General features: G+C 44.0%; 1 protein-coding gene across 3 annotated transcripts in view; it reads right to left on the reverse strand.

Annotated features, from left to right (window-relative positions):
- Positions 1–11,914: 11,914 nt before the first annotated feature.
- Positions 11,915–22,481, reverse strand: part of arhgap42a (Rho GTPase activating protein 42a) — a 307,232-nt gene continuing 296,665 nt past the window's right edge. For 2 of the 3 annotated variants that reach the window (XM_063053809.1, XM_063053808.1), the window contains 3 exons: positions 20,503–20,565; positions 18,257–18,336; positions 11,916–13,917 (listed from right to left, as the gene is read on the reverse strand). In XM_063053809.1, coding sequence (XP_062909879.1) covers positions 13,829–13,917; positions 18,257–18,336; positions 20,503–20,565 — 232 coding nt within the window. In that variant the 3' untranslated portion in view covers positions 11,916–13,828. Of the gene's footprint in view, positions 13,918–18,256; positions 18,337–20,502; positions 20,566–22,481 lie in introns of all 3 variants that reach the window. The other variant, XM_063053810.1, reaches the window with a different exon arrangement.

Raw genomic sequence — 22,481 nt, forward strand, 5'->3', positions numbered from 1 at the left:
CTAGACATTTGCTTGGGTTAATACAGATAGCAGGGTGCTATCAGCCAATGGGTGTTCATGTTATCATTTTTTTCAGATACAATGCTGTCTCATATGACTGGGAACGGGGTTTTTGGCGGGGAGTCGGAGGAGAGACGGGGAGGACGGTGGACGGGGGTTTTGGCAGGGATTCGGAGGAGAGACGGGGAGGACGGCGGATGTGCGGAGAGGCTCCGGTCGATCACTTTGGGTGGTCCCGAGCCGTGAGTCGACAGGATCCGGTGGTCATCCGGAATCGATTGAGCTCCAACGATTGCGCGCGAAGAATTTGGACTTTGATAAGTGTTGGTGCTTTTTTTTATTACTTCCTTTTCTGTATTGAATTTATATTAATGTCATAGAATTAGTAATATCTATAAAGTGTACTTGGTAAAACGTACTGTGTGTGCTGGCTGATGATTGATGTTTGGGATTGATTCGGGCAGCAGTGGTACAGCAACCGACTCAGCGGGAAGTGTTGAGGCAGGTGCTGGGCTGGATTTCCCCTAGACATATACGAGCCAATATAACTGAACGTTACAAGTGGGTGCTATTCCAGGATCTGGATTTTCAGTAAAGCTGTATAGTCGTCGCGTTAAGTGGTGTGAAGATGGATCGAGATTAGATTGTTAGTTGGTGTGAATTAGAGGATGTACCGGTGAATCATGTGTGCATGCAAAGTGGGGTGGATTTTTGCATTCCGGCAGATGTACTAGTGCGAGGGTTGAGTTTGATTAAAGGTATCGGGCAGGTAGAACTTATAGCTAGAAGGGGTGGGAAAGAACTGGAGTCCAGCTGGATGTTGGTTCGGACGAGTGTCAACGTCATGACATTGTAAATACCAGCGACAGTCCACATCCAGGGGGAGGTGGGGCCGTGGGGTCTCCACACCATCCCGGAGGACGAAAGTGAGGAGGTGCTGGAGGAGGAGCTAGATGAGGCCCCAGGGGAGGTGCCAGTAGCCAGGGGTGGAGGGTTGGAGTGGGAAGGCTTGGCCAGGCCCCGTCCCCCAGTTAGGGGTGAGACCTCCGAATTAGCCGCTGCCATTACCTCCCTGGTGAGAAGGGTTGAGGGGCCCCACCTGAAGCTGAGAATTTTCTCAGGAGCCATGCCCACCCCAGGAGGGGAGGATGACTATGAGGTATGAATTGAGAATACATCCCAGTTGTTAGAAGCGTGGTCAGTTTCAGATGAGGAAAAGAGACAGCGATTGGTGGAAAGTTTGAGGGGCGGGGCGGCCAGTGTAGTCCGCGAGTTGAGAGCCGAACGCCGTTCGGCTTCCCTGTCGGAGTGTTTGGACTGTCAGGAGATCCCTGGCAACTTTTAGCGGAGTTTCAACAAATGGGGCAGGGAAGAGAGGAAAAGCGCTCCGAATACATTTTCCGGCTGGAAGGGAAGCTTACGGGGCTGCGGCGCCGAGGGGTAGTGAGGGCGGACGAAGTGGTGAAGTTGAGAATGAGGCAGATATGTAACGGTTCCCGGGAGGATGACAGGGTGGCTTGGAGTATCCGGCAGTCATATAAGAGGAGCCCCCCCCCCTCCATCATTCGGACCGCTGATTAGAGAGGTGCGGGAGGAGGAGAGTGCTTCAGGCCGAAAAGGGGGCTCGGACCCCCGGGGACGGTCTTCAGTGGTTCAGGAGGTGGTGGCTGGGTTGAGAACAGAGAAATCCAGGGGGTCCCGGGGGTGGGAGGGACCCCCCCCCCCGCTTGAGGGGAAGGATGGTGGGGGGTACCCCTTTCGGGGGGCGTCCCGGGAGGAGAGAGGCGGCGGGTAGCGTGTGCTAAAACTGTGGGAGAGAGGGGCATTTCCGGCGGGAATGTGAGTGGCCGGGGGCGTGCTACAGCTGTGGGGAAGCAGGTCACTTGCGGAGGGATTGTGAGAGACAAGATGCTCCGAGGAGGGAGGGCCCCCGGGCCACTAAAGAGGGAGAGGTGTCGGGAAACTTAGGAGAGGCTCAGTGAGGGAACGGACTGGAGTCTCAGGAGGAACACGTTCCCAGAAAGCAGCCATCGGACCCACGAAAGTACAAGCCCTTATTCCGGATGGACTGGTGGGACCCCGTTCCAGCGTGTCCCTACGGATAGAGGGAGTCTTTGCGAAAGCCATCCTTGACACCGGATCGCAGGTTACCTTACTGTACCAGTCGTTCTACAACAAATATCTGAAGCATTTGCCAGTAACCCCGTTAGTGTACTGGAGATTTGGGGCATAAGTGACGGTGATTACCTGTACGATGGGTACCTGTCAGTGAGATTGGAATTCTCGGAGGGCGATGTGGGAGTGTCGGAAGCCCTTGAGACGTTGGTGTTGGTTTGTCCGGACCCGGTGGAAACCGGTGGCGCTGCCCTTCTGGTGGGGACTAACTCCCCTCTGGTGCGACGGCTCTTGGGAGCCTGTAAGAAGGCGGCGGGGGAGAACTTTCTGGAGACCCTCTCGGTATACCCAGTGTTTCGAGCGGTGTACGAAGGAGTGGGTGACCCCCAGGGGCTGGATCCTGAGTGCAGACGAGGGACGGTGTGGTGTACTCAGGCGAGGCCTAAAGTGATACGGCCAGGGGAGGTGGCATTAGTGATGGGGACCCCCAGATTCCCCGGAGTACCGGCGGGCGAGGCCCTGCTAGTAGACGCCCCAGACGACCTGGAAGGGGAGTCCCTGTTCCCGGCTGGGGCGCTGGTGAGACCTGAATTGCAGAAGCCCTCAGCCGTACAGGCGCGGCGGATGGGGGTGATTGTAAGGAACATAACGGAGCGGGACATCACCCTTAAGTGCGGGATGCCCCTTGCGCACTTGTTCCCGGTTACGGTGATGTCTAGCGCTCCCATGAGACCCACTGGAGGAAAACTATTGGAGAACGGGGGGCTGACCAAGGAGGCCTTTAATTTTGAAGACTCCCTGGTACTGCCGGAGTTAAGACCAGGCTGGTGGAGAAGATGCTGAAGTTAGGGGATGTCTTTTCTCAGGGAGAGTTTGATGTGAGATGTTCCAAGAGCACTCGGCACACTATCCGGGTGACAAATGACACCCCGTTTAGAGAAAGGTCGCGGCGGTTGGCCCCAGCAGATGTGGAAGATGCGCGGCAGTTGAAGGATGCAGGGATTAACACGGAGTCCCGGAGCCCCTATGCGTCCCCCATAGTGGTGGCAAGGAAGGAAAATGGGAAGGTACGCATGTGCGTGGACTATAGGACCCTGAACCAGCACACGGTTCCCTACCAGTATACGGTCCCAAGGGTGGAAGACGCATTGGCCTGTTTAAGTGAGGTGCAGTGGTTTAGTGGATTTACGGAGTGGGTATTACCAGATTCCGATGAGTGAGGCCGATAAAGAGAAGACGGCCTTTATCTGCCCCCTGGGATTTTTCCAGTTCGAACAAATGCCCCAAGGCATATGGGGGCCCCAGCCACCTTCCAGCGGCTCATGGAGAGGACAGTGGGGGATAGGAACCTGCTGGAGGTATTGCTGTACCTGGACGACCTGATAGTGTTTGGATCTACGTTGGAGGAACATGAGGAGCGGCTGCTGAAGGTGCTGAGTCAGCTGAAGGAAGAAGGGTTAATACTTTCCCTGGATAAATGTCAGTTCTGTAAAACGTCGGTCAGCTATGTCGGGCACATAATCTCGCGAAATGGAGTGGCCACTGATCCGGCTAAGATAGCCGCAGTAACCACCTGGCTGAGACCCCAGAAGATGAGCACCTTATGCTCGTTTTTGGGGTTTTGCGGATATTACGGGCGATTTGTGAAAGGATATGCGAAAATGAGTCGCCCATTGAACCAGTTGTGTGGTTATCCACCTGTGAGGAGGAAGAGGAAGGGAGACCGAGGGTTGGAAGAAAGGAGGATACTTGAACCCGGGGGTGCCTTTTGGATTGAGGTGGGATGCTCAATGTGAGGAGGCGTTCCAATCTCCAAAAAGGGCGCTGACACAGGCCCCGGTGTTGGCATTTGCTGATCCCCGGAAGCCGTATGTTCTACACACTGATGCCAGTCACGAGGGTCTGGGGGCTATCCTGTACCAGGAACAGGGCAACGGATTGAGGCCGGTGGCGTTTGTCAGCCGGAGCTTGTCGCCATCTGAGAGAAACTATCCCACTCACAAGCTGGAGTTCTTGGCGTTGAAATGGGCGGTGGTGGACAAGTTGGGTGACTATCTATACAGGGCCCAGTTTGAGGTGAGAACTGACAACAAGCCCCTCACTTATATCCTGACCTCGGCAAAGCTGGACGCTACTGGGCACCGGTGGTTAACGGCCTTGTCTGCCTATGAGTTCAGCCTGAAGTACCGCCCGGGGAATCGGAACATCGATGCAGATACTCTATCTCGTTGGGCGCACGACGAGTCAGGCACGGCTGAGGAGTGGAAGAGTGTCCCTGCCCCGGGCGTGAAGGCCATGTGTCAAGTTGGGAGCGACGGGGAAGCAGGAGCCTCGATGGGAACGGATCGGGCAGTGGATCAATTGGGGGTTGACGATGATGCGCTGCCCACTGTTTACTGTAATGTGACTGCTCTGAGGAACAGGCAGCTGCCGGAGTTGAGTCCCCAGCAAGTGGGGGCGGCTCAGCGTGATGACCCGAGCATTGGCACTATCTGGTACGCGGTTAGCCAGGGTGATATGGGCCAGGTGGAGAAGGTGAAACATGCCTCCGTTCCCCTACTGCTGAAGGAGTGGCCCCGGTTGAAGCTGAAGAACCGCGTCCTGTACCGGGTCACGTCGCCCCCGGACCACCCCCGGCGCTGGCAGCTGGTCATGCCTGAGAAGTATCGGAAGACTGTGCTCCAGGCTCTACATGATGATTCCGGGCACTTAGGGGTAGAGAAGACCTATGGATTACTCAAGGACCGGTTTTACTGGCCCTGGATGAGGGGGGAGGTGGAAGAATACTGTAAGACCTGTAGCCGTTGCGTCAGGAGGAAGACCTTGCCTGCGCAGGCGGCTCCGTTATCCCACCTGCAGAGTGCGGGACCCTGGACCTGGTGTGTATGGATTTCCTGTCTATTGAGCCAGACACCAGCAACACCGCAATGTCTTGGTCATCACGGATCACTACACTAGATATGTGCGGGCTTTTCCTACTAAGGACCAGAAAGCGACTACAGTGGCGAAGGTGTTATGGGAGAAGTACTTTGTTCATTATGGCCTTCCCCGGCGGATCCATAGTGATCGGGGACGGGATTTCGAGAGCAGGCTTATCTGTGAATTACTGGGTATGCTTGGGGTTGAGAAATCCAGAACCACCCCCTATCACCCGCAGGGTGATCCTCAGCCCGAGAGGTTTAACCGGACCCTGCTGGACATGCTCGGCGCTTTGGAGATCAGACAGAAGAGTAGGTGGAGTCAGCACATCACCCATTTGGTTCGCTGTTACAATTGTACTCGCAATGACGCTACGGGGTACTCGCCCTATTATCTGTGTTCGGATGGGAAGCGAGGTTGCCCATTGATCTGTGTTTCGGGACTGAAGCGGGTGAAATACCTTCGAAGCCATATCTGAAGTACGTGTCCGATATGAGGAGAGAGTTGAAAAGGGCCTACGAGTTGGCTGAGGCGGCAGCCACCAAGCAGAACCAGCGGAATAAGAAGAGGTATGATCAGAAAGTAAAGTTGGTCCAGCGATTGCCGGGAGACCGAGTCCTTATCCGGAATTTAGGACTACCTGGTAAACACAAGTTGGCGGACCGTTGGGCAGCCACCCCCTATGTGGTGGAGGGTCAGATGCCGAATCTCCCTGTTTATCGGGTGAGACCCGAAGATGGGAAGGGGCCTGTCAAGGTACTCCATCGGAGCCACCTGTTGCCTCTGGGTCGAGAGGTGAAGGTAGACCCAGAGCCCGAATGGGAGTTTATGCCTAGTACGAGGACTCTGCGAGGGCGCGGGGCGAAGGAAGAGCCTGCTGCGAAGGAGACGGGGCTGGTCCCCACCTCGAAAAGGGATACGCCATCGGAAGACGATGATTCGGACGTGTGGTACCTGTTTCCGTTCGTTGATTCCCCAGTGCCGGGAGAAGAGGCTCCTGGCCCCTCCATCACTGAGTTAGGGGAGAGGAGGGAGGGTGTTGCAAAGCCGCCTGTATTACAGCCGGGATTGGGGGAGGAGAGGGTAGAGCCAGAACCCGAGCCAGAGGGCTCACAGATGCCGAGGGGTCCCCATGAGGGTAGTGTCCCGTGTGAGGGTCCGACAGGTAGGCCCGGGGTGCCTGAACAGGGAGAGTCAGCCGAGGAAGTACAGAGGTATCAGAGGAGTAGGCACCCTCCAGAGAGGTTGACTTATACAGCGCAGGGAGAACAGGGTGCGATCTCTACAGTGCTGGGAAGTTATGTCACTGCTTTATGCACCTGGGTTGGGTTTTGTGTTTTGCAAGGAGCACTGGTGAACCCTGTTAACATCATGAGGGCATGACTTTTATTTGGTGGTGGTGAGGGTGGGGAAGAGTGTACGGGGTCTTTTTTTTTGTATATTAAATTTAAAATGGCTTCTTTGTTATGTTAATCTTTTAAATTGCTGCGTATGTGGATTAAAATGGCTTCTATGTTATGTTAAATGCTGAGAAAGGCTCTAGCTAGACATTTGCTTGGGTTAATACAGACAGCAGGGTGCTATCAGCCAATGGTTGTGCATGTTATCGTTTTTTTCGGATGATAATGCTGTCTCATATAACTGGGGACGGGGTTTTTTGGCGGGGAGTTGGAGGAGAGACAGGGAGGATGGTGGACGGGGTTTTGGCGGGGAGTCAGAGGAGAGACGGGGAGGACCACGGATGTGCGGGGGTTTTTGGCGGGGAGTTGGAGGAGAGACGGGGAGGACGGTGGACGGGGTTTTGGCGGGGAGGACGGTGGAGAGACGGGGAGGAAGGCAGAGAGACGGGGAGTCAGAGGAGAGATGGGGAGGACGGTGGAGAGACGGGGAGGATGGTGGAGAGACGGGGAGTCGGAGGAGAGCCTTTTAGGACGGTGGAGAGACGGGGAGGACGGAGGAAAGACGGGGAGGATGGCGGACGCGGTTTTTGGCGGGGAGTCGGAGGAGAGACGGGGAGGACGGTGGAGAGACGGGGAGTCGGAGGAGAGACGGGGAGGACAGTGGACGGGGTTGTTGACGGGGAGGACGGTGGAGAGATGGGGAGGACGGTGGAGAGACGGGGAGTCGGAGGAGAGACAGGGAGGACAGCGGACGTGCGAAAGGCTCCGGTCGATCACTCCGGGTGGTCCTGAGCCGTGAGTCGACAGGATCCGGGTGGTCGCCAGGAATTCATTGAGCTCCAACTTGTGCACGAAGAACTTGGACTTTGATAAGTCTTGGCACCTTTTTTTCCCCCATTACTTCCTTTTCTGTATCGAATTTATATTAACTTCATAGACTTAGTAATATCTATAAAGTGTACTTGGTAAAACGTACTGGGTGTGCTGGCTCATGATTGATGTTTGGGATTGATTCGGGCGGCAACCGACTCAGCGGGAAGCGTTCAGGCCAGTGCTGGGCGGGATTTCCCCTAGACATATATGAGCCAATATAGCTGAGCGTTACACAAGTATCTGCACCCACAATGGAAAGCTCAGAGGAAGAAACTGATGCCTCTACCACTCCCTAGACTAAGCACTAGAATACAAATCACAAGCAGCCATCATAGTCATGGGCGACTCCAATGCAAAAGTTGGTGAGGGAAGACCATATTGTTGGAGACCAGGGATTGGGAGAAAGAAATGAAAGAGGAGAAAAGCTTATATCATGGTGTAAAACAATCAGATAATCACCAACACTTGGTTTAAACAACATCCAAGAAGGAAATGGACTTGGAGAAGCCCAGATGGGAACAATAAAAATCAAATCAACTACATAACAATCAATACAGATTCAAAAACTTGCTAACTCAATCTAAAAGCTACCCTGGAGCAGACTGTGGAAGCAACCACATACCAGTCATTTGCAAAATGAAAATAAAGATGAGAAAATTAAAGAAACCAAAAAGATCAGAACCACTAGATTATCAATAACTAAAAAAACCCTCATCTGAAAACAGAATACACAATCAAGGTGAAAAACCATTTTCAATTGCTGCAGGATTAAGGAGGCAAATCTTCCTGGGATATACTGAAGGAATCCATGGTTGAAGCTGCAAAAGAAACCATCCCACGTAAAGAACGGAAAAGTAAGAAGAAATGGATAGCTGAAGATATAATACAATTGATGCAACAAAAACAGACTATCAAACCAAGAAACAGCGAAGAATACAAACAACTTGATAAAGACAATAAAAAGAAAATGCAGAGAAGCTAAAGACAGATGGCTAAATGAGAAATGCTCAGAGACAGAAATGCTACAAACCCATAACCCTGGAACAAAGTTGATGTACAGTAAGATTAAAGAACTAACGGGGAAGTTACCTTGCTCAGCGAGTGAATGCATCACGGCAAAAGACGGCAGCTTAATTATGAGCAAAGAGGAAATCCTAATCAGATGGACAGAATATATAAAAGAACTTTTTGAAGACCTAAGAAGAGAATAACCAAACACAAAGAGGAATCTTGAAGGACCTAGCATTCTAAAATTAGAAATTCGAGCAGCCATAAATAAAACAAAACATAACAGAGCAACTGGTCCAGACAACATCGCTGTTGAAATGATACTGACCTTAGAAGATTTTGGAATAGAGAAAATAACAGAAATACCAAAAGAAATCTATGATCATGAGGAGATACCTGATGATTTAAGTAAATCAGTGTTCAACACACTTCCAAAGAAAGAGGGAGCAACAGAATGTGAGTTACATCGTACAATAAGCTTGATGAGCCACGTGGCAAAAATTATTCTCAGAGTAATCATGATGAGAGCAAGACGCTGTATAAAACCAGAAATCAGTAAAGAACAATGTGGCTTTATGCAAAACACTGGAACCAGAAATGGAATTTTCATGCTACGGATGATCTGTGAATGAGCCACTCAGGTACAAAAAGACATCTACCTATGTTTCATCAACTATACAAAAGCTTTTGACACTATCAGACACCAAGATATTCTGGAAATGCTTCAAGATCTTGACATAGATGGGAAAGATATACAGTTCTTGAGAAACTTATACTGGGACCAGACAGCATCAATTAGAATAGAAGGAGAAGTGAGTGAGTATGTGAATATCATGAGAGGAGTCAGGCAAGTATGTGTCTTTTCGACAGACTTATTCAACCTGTATAGTGAAAGTATCTTGAGAAGTATCAAAGACATTAAAGCATTCACAATTGGAGGCCAAAATATAAGTAATGCCCTTGACATCGTACTAATAACTGACTCAGAAACAAAACTTCAAGAACTACTCACTATAGTGGCAGCAGAAAGTAATCACAGAGGCCTCTCAATCAGCACCAAGAAGACAGAAAGCATGGTCATCTCCAGAAAGACAAACATCCCACAATGTGTGATTAACAAATTAAGATATCTTGGCAGCCTAATAACAAAGTGATGACAGGTGTGACACAGATATCAAATACAGAATAACAATGGCGAAAGAAGCTTTCCAAAAAATGAAGACTATATTAACAGGCAGAAAGATGAGCACGTACACTAAAAACAGAATACTGCAGTGCTACATTTATTCTATCCTGACTTATGGAAGTGAATGCTGGACCATTTCCCCAGCAATGGAAAAGAGACTAGAAGCAGTTGAATTATGGTTCTACAGGAGAATGTTAAAAATATCATGGACCACACACACATCAAATGAAGGAGTTCTCAGAAGAGCCCAAGCAGTTCGATCACTCATACCAACGATAAGAGAAAGATAACTCAAATTCCTAGGACACATCATGCAGAAAGATGAACTAGAAAAACTTATATTCTCTGGAAAGATCGAGGGGAGCAAACCTAGAGGAAGACCTCGGCTTATGTACATCAAAAGCCTAGCCAGGGGGCTACACATTGAGGAAATGGAAGTCATCTAAAGAACAAGGGATAGATCTATATGGAAAACCATGGTCACCAATGTCCGCATCGGATATGGTACCTAGACAGACAGACATTGTGCATTCTGGTTAATTGTGACACATCTGGACCAGTATATTTTGGCCCAATTAACCGGCTGCCTTAAATAGCCAAAATCTCATGGAAATAGTTAAAAGGGATAAAAAAGACAACTATCATTCAACTGAGTGACAAATTACATATTTAAATGAAACACAGAACAAATTAGAACACTGTCAATACAGTACTGTAAAACTGTCTATCAGTTCCTAACAGTCATCAATGGAGAAATTCACCGAGTGTATGCTGCCATTTAAGTAAATAAAATTAATGCAGACACCTAGTGTAGATAATGGAATGCCTTCATTCCCTTCCTGTGTAAATTCGAAATAAAAAAAAACAAATTTATCAAAAACCACTGCTTTTTGAATCAGCGTCCGTTGACCCAAGTGGATAACATAACACAAACAAATGCAACGGATACTGTTTAAAAACTCTTCAATCCGTCGTGTCTAACTTCCACACAAGTGCACATGACTGACTCTAGTTAAAAGCTGTTAGGAATGGTCCCCTAAACTAATTAAAGCCGGATAGTGTCCCAAATAAACAAAGGGAATCTTGGCTCTTTTCTTGATTAGATTTCTTTAAGAGTTGTCCCAAATAAGCAACTGCCCAATTAAACAATGGCCCAGTTAACTGGAATCCACTGTAAATGTAAAACTACATTTATCATGACATGATCAGTTGTTGACAGTTCATAGACCTTTGTGACTCATAAATATCAGAGAAGTTTCAAACAAAAGTTCTTATCTGCTATTTGTGAGTGCAGCATTAAGTTCTTGACACTGATATACCATCAATATTGCACTCCTTATGAATGGCAAAACCTTTCACAGTTCAATACCTAATCATTCACATTGAAATTTCTAATTATGTAATTAAGGAGGAGGAGGAGAAGATGGGAACGCGACACAGCACGCGCAGCCACTCCAGAATGATATCTGTCTTTGTTAAGTAGGGGACCGTGCACAATTCTGATTTGATGACGGCAAGACGTGAGAGTACGGAGGAACATCTGGAGAAACTTCTGATATGCCTGCTTCGCTGCTGCTGCTACTGTGGTCCGGAATCTCCGGAGCAGTAGGCCTCTGAGTCCTCGGCTTTGCTTGCTTTGGTGGCCGGGACGAGGTCGAAGGCGCTCGGCAGAGGTCGAAGGCACTCGGCAGGCTGTATCGGAGGGGCTGGTTGGAGGCTCGAAGTTTTCGTACAGGCTCAGTCGGCTGTGGTTGGGTACTTCCAATGCATCGGCAGTTGGCAGTTGTCGGTGCCTGGAGGTTTATGGCAGGGGAGTTTCTCCCTTTTTGCCGCCTGCTATCGGGGACTATAGAAGTCGATTGGGACTTGAGACTTTTTTTTTACCATGCCCATGGTCTGTTCTTTATCAAATTATGGTATTGTTTTGCACTGCTGTAACTATATGTTATAATTATGTGGTTTTGTCAGTGTTAGTCTTTGGTTTGTCCTGTTTTTGTGTGGTATCACTCTGAAGGAACATTGTATCATTTCTTAATGCATGTATGCATTTCTAAATGACAATAAACGAGGACTGAGTGTCCTCATAATCTAATCTAATCTAATCTCTAATCTCTAAAAACATTCAATTAACGCCTTGAAAATTCAGATCCCAACTGTTTTGCTATGCATTAACGCTAAAAAATTTTGCTTGCATTGTTCATCAAATGATCTACAGCTAAATCTGGTCTGGCGCATATAACATCATTTCAGTCTCATGGGGTATGTATTTGCGGTGTGCATTTGACAAATTTGTTATTGAAGTGATCTGTTTTACCAAGATATTATGTTTCTACCCTGTTTTAGATTAAATTCAAAGGCATCATATTTTCAACTTACATTGAGATAGAAATCTCATTTTAAGAGACTTGCTTTTTTAGAAAACAGACTGTTCTAAAATTTAGATTTACATTGGAGGTCCACAGAGAAATTACATTTTAAATGGACACAAAGAGCAGTAAAGTGACTGGCATAATCTGCCAATCTATTCCATAAATTCCACTCAAATTAAATTGTAAAATGCACAAATCAACCACACAAACACCATTTGTGATCATACAGAAATTAGCTTCCATTGTAGTAAGGATTTACATCATCCAAAACAATACAAACAGGCCCAAAATTTGCTGTCAAGTTCAATTTCATTTTTAAACCATTGTATTTAACGATATCTAAAACTTTGTTTTATGTTGTATTCCGTTACAAGTACTTTCCAAACAGCAGTATAAATTATTTGTTGACAAGCCACAGGTATGATCATATGATTTTATACAAATAAATCTGAATGACCGGAAAACATTTCAGTTGAACACAAAATACATTTGGTGACAGATATTAATAATTATTAAATACACTAAAACTAAGTATTTGACAATATATACTTTAAAGTATGAATGTTATCACTGAATGTTTTATATAATATATATATATCTAAAAAAAGAAAACCAACATTCAAACAGGTCACCAATACACCAGTGTATTGGAAAAAAATAAAATTAGAGTAAAAAGTGCGATATTTTTGTATCATTAAAGCTGGCATAATTCCATCCTTGCTCCTTTCACTTAAAACTAATCAAATCTTGTGGGGGATAATCTGTTCCCCAAAAAATTACAGTTTAAGTTGAAGAAACAAAACGACCAGATGTGTAATAGGTAAATTGTGAACATGTGTCTAAAACATAATATTATTTTGCCAGAAGAAGCTGAAATTGCATGTTAAGTAATAAGCATCTTCCTTATTCACAATAATCAGTTCATAATAAGTGGTCAGCCTTATGAATATTTTTCATCCTCAGAAAAGTTTAGAAGTAATTCACTGATAATTCACTGCTCATATATTATCACTGCTGTAATCTCAATAGATTATCAGTCCTCACGGAGTTTGTCAACAAAATATGTTAAATTTACAATGCATATTCTCCATTTATAACAGTAAATTATAAACTGGGTGATGTTTTATTAACTTTGTATTAAAGCCTAAAAAAAACACTACCGGCAGTTACCTATTTCTAATATAGCTGAAGACATCTTTGGGTAAAAGTACTGTTTGAATTTCATGAAAGTACCCATTGTCTTGAGTTATTTTCCATAAATGACATGTAAACATAAGTGACCATCAGTACTCTACACTCCATTGCAAAAACTGAAGTTAAGGATAGCTGCAGGTACATGAAAGTTAGCTAACAAACTTATCAGTTAAGTTAATCGATTAAAAGATATTGGAGGATTTTAGACTGTAACACAGCAGAAATTTGGCTGAAAGAAAAACACTGCAGCTAGTTCAAATAAGAATGTAAATAAATGCATATTTTGTGAGAAATAATAATTCAAAATGTATAAATTTCACTTTTCTCCATCTAATGTGACATCTTTTAACTGATTGTAAAAAAATTAACAAAGATAAATTTCCATTATAGCTCATATTTACTGTTGGCTCTCCAAACAGGGAGCTTAAGAAACCAACATTACAATTTATAAATATGTGCATAAACTTATTAATAAACTTATTCTTAATTTTGGTCAATTTTTTCCAATTTCCAATGTTGCAAGACGAGTATCTGTCAATAACTATGACTGATATGATTAGTGTTTCCGTCAAAGCAAACATTTATTGATGGCCACCAAATTCCTTTACTTAATACCATAAAAAGGCATATATTCAGCAGGTGTGAACAGTCCACTACCTCTGACTGTTTGGCATACAAAGATCTGTAATAGAATATAGCATTCTCTATTTGTAAGTCTGTTCACCATGGATACCATGGAGATTTCCTAGTCCTGTCAGCAGTTATCAAAGAAAGACTATGTAATTTGCAGGGATTAGCCCTGTTTTGCCTTCATATGTTCCTTGTAGCCATCCTGGTTCCACCGACGCATGCACTAGGGTTTAAACAAATAGAAGCAATTTATTTATCATTCAGCATACTTCAATTTAATATCAAAACTTTGCTGTTAAAACAAACAAGTTCTGGAAATAATATACTTCTCCAGAAACAAACTGGTTTCAATCTTTGCACAACAGTTAAAGTTTAAGAAAATCAAACAAAGTCTAAACTTATGACATTCAAAACGATGACAGACTATGTACAGGTGCTGTACATTTTAATTCCGATTCTCATTGTGATGTGTTGGTCCATGGCCGCCTCTTGTGCCAGGATGAGGCCACCTTCAGAGTAGAAGAGCAACACCTTTTATTTTGTCTGGGTATCCTCCAACCTGAAACTATGAACATCAATTTCTCCTTCTGATAAACAAATCTCACCCCCCCACCCCCAAACACACACACTTCCTTTATTCCCTATTCTGACCTTTTACTTCTTCTCACCAGCCTATTACTTTCCCCCGGATCCACTCCTCCTTCCCTTTCTACTATGGTCCATTCTCCTCTCCTATCAAATTCCTTCTTCTCCAGCCCGTGACTTTTCCCACCCACTTGACTTTACCTATTACCTGCCAGCTAGCCTCTTTACCCTCCCCCCAACTCATTATTCTGGCATCTTCCCCCTTTCTCCTCCGTCTTGAAGGAGGGTCTCAGCCCAAAATATCGACTGTTTATTCATTTCCACAGATGCTGCCTAACCTGCTGAGCTCCCCCGGCATTTTGTGTGTGTTACTTTGGATTTCCAGCATCTGCAGGCTTTCTCATGTTTATAATGGAAAATTCTCATGTTTATAATAGACAAGAAAGTTCCAGGAGTGGACCGCGAGCATGAGTTGTCCTGAGCAGGAGACCAGAGATGGGGCGTGGGGCTATGATCGACCACATTTCTTGCCGATTGAAGCGTCGAGGAAGATTGAAACATCAAGGCGAATGCGAAGAAGGCAAGGGCAACAATCACTCTTCACATGTCGGGCTGGAGTTCGAGAGGTCGGAGGTCAGTGGATCAGCAGTTGCTCCCCAAGGAAGAACTGAGTTCAAGCGGTCACTTTGGGATTCTGGATTCCGAGACGCGTGGACTAACACTTATATTGTCTCTTTCAGTTTTTCTGTGTTTTCTTTCTTGTTGCCAAACAGCAAGTGGGTAATATGTCACTTTTGGGGGGGGTTGGGGGATTGATGTTGTGGCTTGGAAGTTAGGGGTTTGATGTTTTAGGCGCACCTAATGCAAATTTCTAATTAGCCAATCATGGGGCAGCAACTCAAGGCATAAAAGCATGCAGTTGTGGTCAAGCTGTTCAGCTATTGCTCAGACCAAACATCAGAATGGGGAAGAAATGTAATCTAAGTGATTTTGATTGTTGGTGCCAGGAGGGGTGAATTGAGTATCTCAGGAACTGCTGACCTCCTGGGGTTTTCATGCACAACAATCTCTAGAGTTTACAGAGAATGATATAAAAAAAACAAAAACAAAAAAACACATCCAGTGAGCGGCAGTTATGAGAGTGAAAACATCTTGTTAAAGAGAGTTCAGAAGAAAATGGCCAGACTAGTTCAAGATGACAAGAAGGCAACAGTAACTCAAATAATCATGCATTATAACATTGTGTGGTGTGCAGAAGAGCATCTCTGAATACAAAACACATCAAACATTAAAGCAAATGAGCAACGGCAGCAGATGATCACAAACATACACTCAGAGGCTACTTTATTAGGTATCTCCTGTACCTAATAAAGTGGGCACTGAGTGGACATTTCACAGTTTGCACGTCCATGATGACCACAGCCCCAAGAAGGAACTCAACGTCACATTTCTTCTCCTTAACTGAAGGGTGGTGCACAGTTGAGATGTCTAGGATGATAGATCATTACTGGAATAGTCCTTGTTGAATGCATGAATAGCAACCAGACTGAAATAGTTGAGATGAGGATATCATCCTACTTAATTCTTCTGTTTATGTCAGAGTATCTCACAATCTGTAGTGACGTTAAATCTTTGGGTAATGTTAGAAAGCACTTAACAATTTCAAATTTCCCTTCAATTCAACCTTACTTATGTGTATCCTTCATTTGGATACCAGTGAACTGAAACCTTGTTCGCCATTGAAGGAACATCAGGTTTATAGTGATGGTGGAAACATCACTTGCATACCATACTTAGATACTGACATAGTTAGAATGGAGATGGAAACTACATGTCATAAGATGCAGGGCACTGTCACACTGTGCCCAGGGCAAACACCAAAGATATCTCAGATACTATCTTAACAGAGGGCAAAGTCATGCACAAGTTCAGTTGCAGATGTATCATCTTTAAGGAAACAGCCTACTGACAGCAGCTGATGATTACAATCAATGGACTATTTGAGGCATTTGAGAACCTGATAGACAAACATAAACATAGTAGCTGGTAAGTGACATTCCAGCTCACATTACAGCACTGGTGAAACTTCAGACTGATGTCCTCCTGGGTGACCCTAGTGCCACTAAAGCTCAAACTCCAGATACCAATGTTCTAAGGCAGCGGTCCCCAACCACCAGGCCGCAAAGCATGTGCTACCGGGCCGCGAGGAAACGATATGATTTGGCGATATGAAACGATATGAGTCAGCTGCACCTTTCCTCATTCCCTGTCACGCCTACTGTTGAGTCATTACACATGCGAGGTCATTACCCGCACATCATCCATGTCAGCGCGGGAAGGAAATCAACTCTTTGAGCTTGCAAATGACGGCGGGCTGAAAAGTATGTTTGACATAACATCTCTGCCGGCATTCCGGATCAAAGTCAGGGCTAAATATCCTGAGATAGCCACGAAAGCACTGAAAATGTTGCTTCCATTTTCAACATCATATCGCTGCGAAGTGAGCTTTTCTGCAATGAATGCAACGAAAACTAAATTGCGGAATAGACTGCACATAAGGAACCCCTTTCAAGTATCGCTGTCTCCCATCACCTCTCAATAGGACCGTCTTGTTGCTGGGAAACAAGCCCAGGGCTCCCACTGATTCAGCGATATTGGTGTGTTGCAATGATTTTATATGTTCATATGGGAAAAATATGTGCTGTGTGTTTAATATCCAAACGTTACTTAAAATGTTACGATGCTATTGACTTACCTATATAACCATGTAACAATTACAGCACGGAAACAGGCCACCTCGGCCCTTCTAGTCCGTGCCGAACGCTACTCTCACCTGCACTCAGCCCATAACCCTCCATTCCTTTCCTGTCCATATACCTATCCAATTTTTCTTCAAATGATAATATTGAACCTGCCTCTACCACTTCTACTAGAAGTTCATTCAACACTTACTTCAAGCTCCCCTGTCCTCCCCTGATAATCGACTTATCACTGTATTCATGCGAGGAAAATATGCGCTGTGTTTAATATTAAATTCGTTAGATAAACCCTTTTCGAAACCAAATTGAGCCACTTATCACCTATATTCTGTTTGTGATTAACCGCCCCCCCCGAACAGAATCGCCAAAAACTATTTGCAGAAAAAAAATCGGCAGGTACACGCATGTGCACTGGTGCCCGCGCAAGTCTTCATGGTCATTGTAGTCTTTTCCGGGTAACTACAATGTATTCGACTGCGACTCTTGTCCGTTTGCAACTTCATTCCTCCACCACCTCCACCCCCCCCCCCCGCCGCCGGGTCGGCCGGTCCACAAGAATATTGTCAATATTAAACCAGTCCGCAATGCAAAAAAGGTTGTGGACCCCTGTTCTAAGGGACTTCAGAGTGGTGCAGCAGTCCTTCAACCAACAGGTTACCAGGATCACCATTACTCCCCTCTGGGAGTAGCAGTGACTTCAGGTGCACCGGCCTAAAAGCTTTTCTCCCAGGATGTACTTCCCTTCCTTCCACTCACCGATGCCATTGTTGATTTCTGTCAATTAGGCACTTTATACAGCTGAACAGGTGCAATATGATATCAAGTTTTAAAGTACTCAACTTTGCTGGATGCTTATCAATGAAGTAAATCTCAAATAGCTTTCGAGGCCAACCTTACAATAGCAGTGAAGCAATGTTGTAAGAGTGTTAGAAAAGGGAAGAAACATTGCATTCAACAGAGAAGGTTAAGTGAAGAAAGTAGTTTATTATGACAAATTTCCAACAATCAATTTCAGTTCCACTTCCGATAGGATGATACAAATTCTTACTTGTATGTGAACATGAAATTAGTAAGGAAACAGTGAAATTCTGAAACAAAACATGCTTTTGAAAGTATAAACATCTTCTAAAAATTTAAAGCACCATCTAATAACAAATTCATATTTGAACAGTTAATGGTTCCACGACAAAAACTTTTATAAGCAATCTTAGAACTCACCATTAGTGAACATTGCCCCCTGCGGGAAGGAAAGCTCATGGCTGTGCTCTGCTTTGCAAGCATACATAGCTTTGGCATGGCTGTTTCAAAGACATGTGCAATTTTGTTACGACTAAGATAAATTTATCATAAAGAGGTAGAGTTATGTCCATAAATACTTCATAATATAACATTGAGCAATAAAGAGCAACTATTTTAAACCAGTGTGCATCATTTAGTTAGAAATATTTTAATCATAACTTTTTCTTATCGCACTTGAATTACCTAAATGCCAGTATTAACTATAGTCATGGTCTAGCTCCCATCTCATTGATGGGCTTGAGTGCCTATTCTGACATACAGTTTCCACAATCAGCCAGCGATGCTTTGAATTGCAAATATGACTGTTCACAGTTCCTAAATTGTGGGAGGATGATGTTATATCCTGCTATTCTCCACTTAAAAGTGACAGCAATGCTTTATCATCTTGCAAATGTCACTCAAATGCAGCAAATAATGGGTTTAAGGCTGTTTTCTCTTTAATTGTTTTACATAACTGTTTAAGTAATTAGCTGAAGACAAACACCAAATGTAGGCCCCATTTCCAAACAGACTGTATGAGAACTTGACTTTCAGGTGTCATTGCTCTCTCTCTCAGGAAAAATTCAGTATCCAATTGCCTTTGTTAGATCGAAACTTAAAGTGACATGTTCATCATTTTGATAGCATTTTACACTCCTGTATGAATAATTTCATGCCCACATGAACCACAAACACCAATTCTAATATCACTGTGTTCAGTTCATTAACACTGGACAAGTGCCAGCCATGAGTTGGCCATGTTACACTAGGAACCAGCAAACACAGATGAGCTTTGTTAAATGGTGACATTTTGATAGAGAAATTCAAAATTTTGTCCAAAAAATATTACTACACCTACCCAAGTGCCAAGTTGCACCTTCTTGTAAGTTTGTCAGCTGATTTAACAAAATATACTTCCAGTAAAAATGATACACGAGATGAAACAAACTTGCTATTTACAAGTTGGTTAAAGTTAAAAGGTAACGTCAGAGCTAATCTTTATTCGATCTTAGTGAATTTGGAGACAAGTAGCACAGTAGGACAGGATGTCAAACTGCTCAAGGTGCCTTCAGAATTCACTGTGCCCCCACAATGGAGGTTAGAGACCTTAAACAAAAAGCATTAGTGCTAATATCTCAGCAGAAAGCTCTCCTTTAGATAGAGTTCAAAGCATCCGAAATGGCCATTGTACAGAGTGATATCATTCACTGTGGCAAGTGCCCAGCATTTGTGGAGCATACCATGCACAGATGCAATTTCTCAGACATTGCAAATTGTTAACATTGACAGTGTCCTCTCAAATCATGCATTGAAAGTAGTGAAATTCACTGCATGGAACATACTAAGTGAATTCCTGGGCCACTGTTTTGACAAATTTGGTCAAGAAAATGAATGAAGGATCTCGAAGGGAATCTTGGGGTTGCTGCCTACAAGATAGTGACTGTTGAGGAAATGGTCTTATCTGTTAAAATTGTACCTTATTTATTCCATTAATGTTGTAAATCTATTAAGCCTGAAATACAAATTTTCTTTTCTTTTACAAATATCAATATAATAATACTTCCAACAAAAAAATGGGGCAAAGATCTCCCTTGAACTGCATCTCCATATTGAGTGGATGGGTAGCACATTGGTAAGCGGACTTGTTTTGCTGTTTATTCTGTTGCTGTTGCTTGTGTTGCTCTGTTGAACATCGTGGGCATGCTGTGTTGGAACTGGATTGTGTGGGCTACTCCCAATATATCCCTAGGTCGTTCTGGTTGTTAATGCAAACGACACATTTCACTGTATGTTTTGATGTACATGTAATAAATAAATCTGAATCCAAAAGCCAAATTTTTAGTCAAACAGTTTTGACTAAGGAGTCACATGCACTTTTGGCAGGTTATAAAGATTGACATTAAAGCTGAAGGAATCCAATAACTTCATTAGAACTTGAGAACAAGTGACTCAATAGATTTGTAAATATACGCAGGAATGGGACCTGGATGGGCACCACTTAATTTTTCAAAGGACTCCTGATAATCTCAAATTGATAGATTATATTAAGAGGAAAGTCATCTTGATTTGCTTGTTCTTTTACAAATTTGTATGATAACCAGCAGCAATAATTTAATTTTGTGATAAACTATAAATGCTGTTTATGAAAGTAGTGATATAAACACAATACAAAGTCAATTTCTTACCGTCTAGAAGAATTTTGCTTAGGAGTACCGATATTTTCAAACAACTGGGTTCTGGATGCAACCCTAGGGAGATGGGAAGACATCATTACAAATCAAACTAATTGAAAAAATAGTCTTTCATATGAATGACTAAATTAATTAGATGTCATGCTTTTGATATAATGTTAATGCATTAATCGAAGTCCATTGAAGCAGACTTGCTCCATAAGACCAGGAATATGTTTTCATCACAGTGTAATTAGCAGAACAGTTTGAAGCAAAGCAAAGCTCAGGTGCAATTCCTTATCTCATTTAATGCATCTCCTTTCTTGGCTGACATATTGCAACCTTTCTTAACATTTCCCATCTTCAGGTTTCCCCTCTCCCATACAATTTACCCTCACATTTGGAGTGAATCTTAGAATCAAGTGCTGATTATTGTTGAGGACCAAGTGACAGCAATTTGTAGCGGTCACTGAGTGCATTATGATCCAAATGAACTATTAAAATGTACATGCTATTTACACCTATCAGGAAAATAAGTTTTCTTCCTCCAAAATCATTAACTTCTGTAGTTCATTATTATTTTCTCATGTTTGTCTTTTAGAAATACTGAAAACAGTATATTTTTTAAAAATCAGTTCAAGTCCTAAAAATTGAATCCCAAATATGCGCTGGCTGTTAGGTTAATTGGCCACTAGTGTGTAGGTGAATGGTGGAATGTGGGGGGATGTGGATGATAATGCAGGGAAATAACAGCTGGGACTGGCGTAAATGGGTGCTTGATGGCCCATGCTGATACTGTGGTGTACGACTATGAATGTTTTCCTACTGGACGGATAGCATGGCAAACTGCAAATTTCATGGAATGTACAAAGTGACTTGTAAGAAGGACTCAGTCTGATCCTTAGCAAATAAGCATAGAGTCTGATGACCACAACAGTTATGTTATTGATTATGACAAGCTACTGAAATGTTTACCTCCCAAATAAAGAAATGAAAATGGAAAAATTAAAATTAAAACGTAATTAGTGATCTCAGATTGCTATTCATAATCAGTAAACCATGTCTTGAAGGCCTCATGATCCTGTGTTACATTAGAGAACATTACAGCCATTTTGTACCCAGCAAGATCCCACAAGCAGCAAATGTAATGGATGAATGGTTGATGGATGTGTAGATTTCAATATGGAAAGAACAGTCAGCAAAGATTATATATTCAAATCTGTACATGCTCAAATCTTCATATACCTTCTGGGTTACATGTGAAGAAAATGAATTCAAATGATTTGGCCAATTCAAATCAATTTACACGGAACTCAAAGTTTCAATTCCAATTCCCCTCGATTTTATCAGAGCAACTACAAGAGCTCCTTGCGTCTGGGCTCTTGATCATCCTGACTTATTACTTGCTACACTATTTGTGTTCAGATGTCTTCCACTGAAAATCTGGTATTCCAACCCGAAACCCTTCTGCCACTCCCTTAATCCATTTAGACCTCTTCTTAAAATCTATCTCTTTGAACAATTTCATAATTACTTTACCTGGTAATGGCATATGGCTCAATGCCAAATGTTGATGGATATACTCTCATAAAGCACCAGAAAATACTTCATGATGCTAGAGGTAACAGAGAATTGAAAGGTAATATACAATGCAGCCTGTAAGTTCAAGACACAAAGGGATGTTGGTAGCTCAACAGTACCTGATATACTGTTCATGACTACAGCACGGTACCCAGCTCAGACATCCTATCCAACCTCATCAGCAAGCGTCAAGACCTGGGCCTCTGTACCTCACTCTGCAACTGGATACTCAAGTTCCTCACCAGCAGACTCCTCCTCGCTGACGATCAACACAGTATAGGTGCACCTCAAGGCCCATTTTAGTCTCTAGACACATATGATTGTGTAGCTCAGCAGAGCTCCAACACCATACACAAATTTACCTATGACACCACTGTTGTTGAATGACACATAGGTGGTGATAAGTCAGCTTA

Source organism: Mobula hypostoma, chromosome 7 (assembly GCF_963921235.1).
Source record: "Mobula hypostoma chromosome 7, sMobHyp1.1, whole genome shotgun sequence".
In the NCBI taxonomy this organism is placed as follows: Eukaryota; Metazoa; Chordata; class Chondrichthyes; order Myliobatiformes; family Myliobatidae; genus Mobula; species Mobula hypostoma.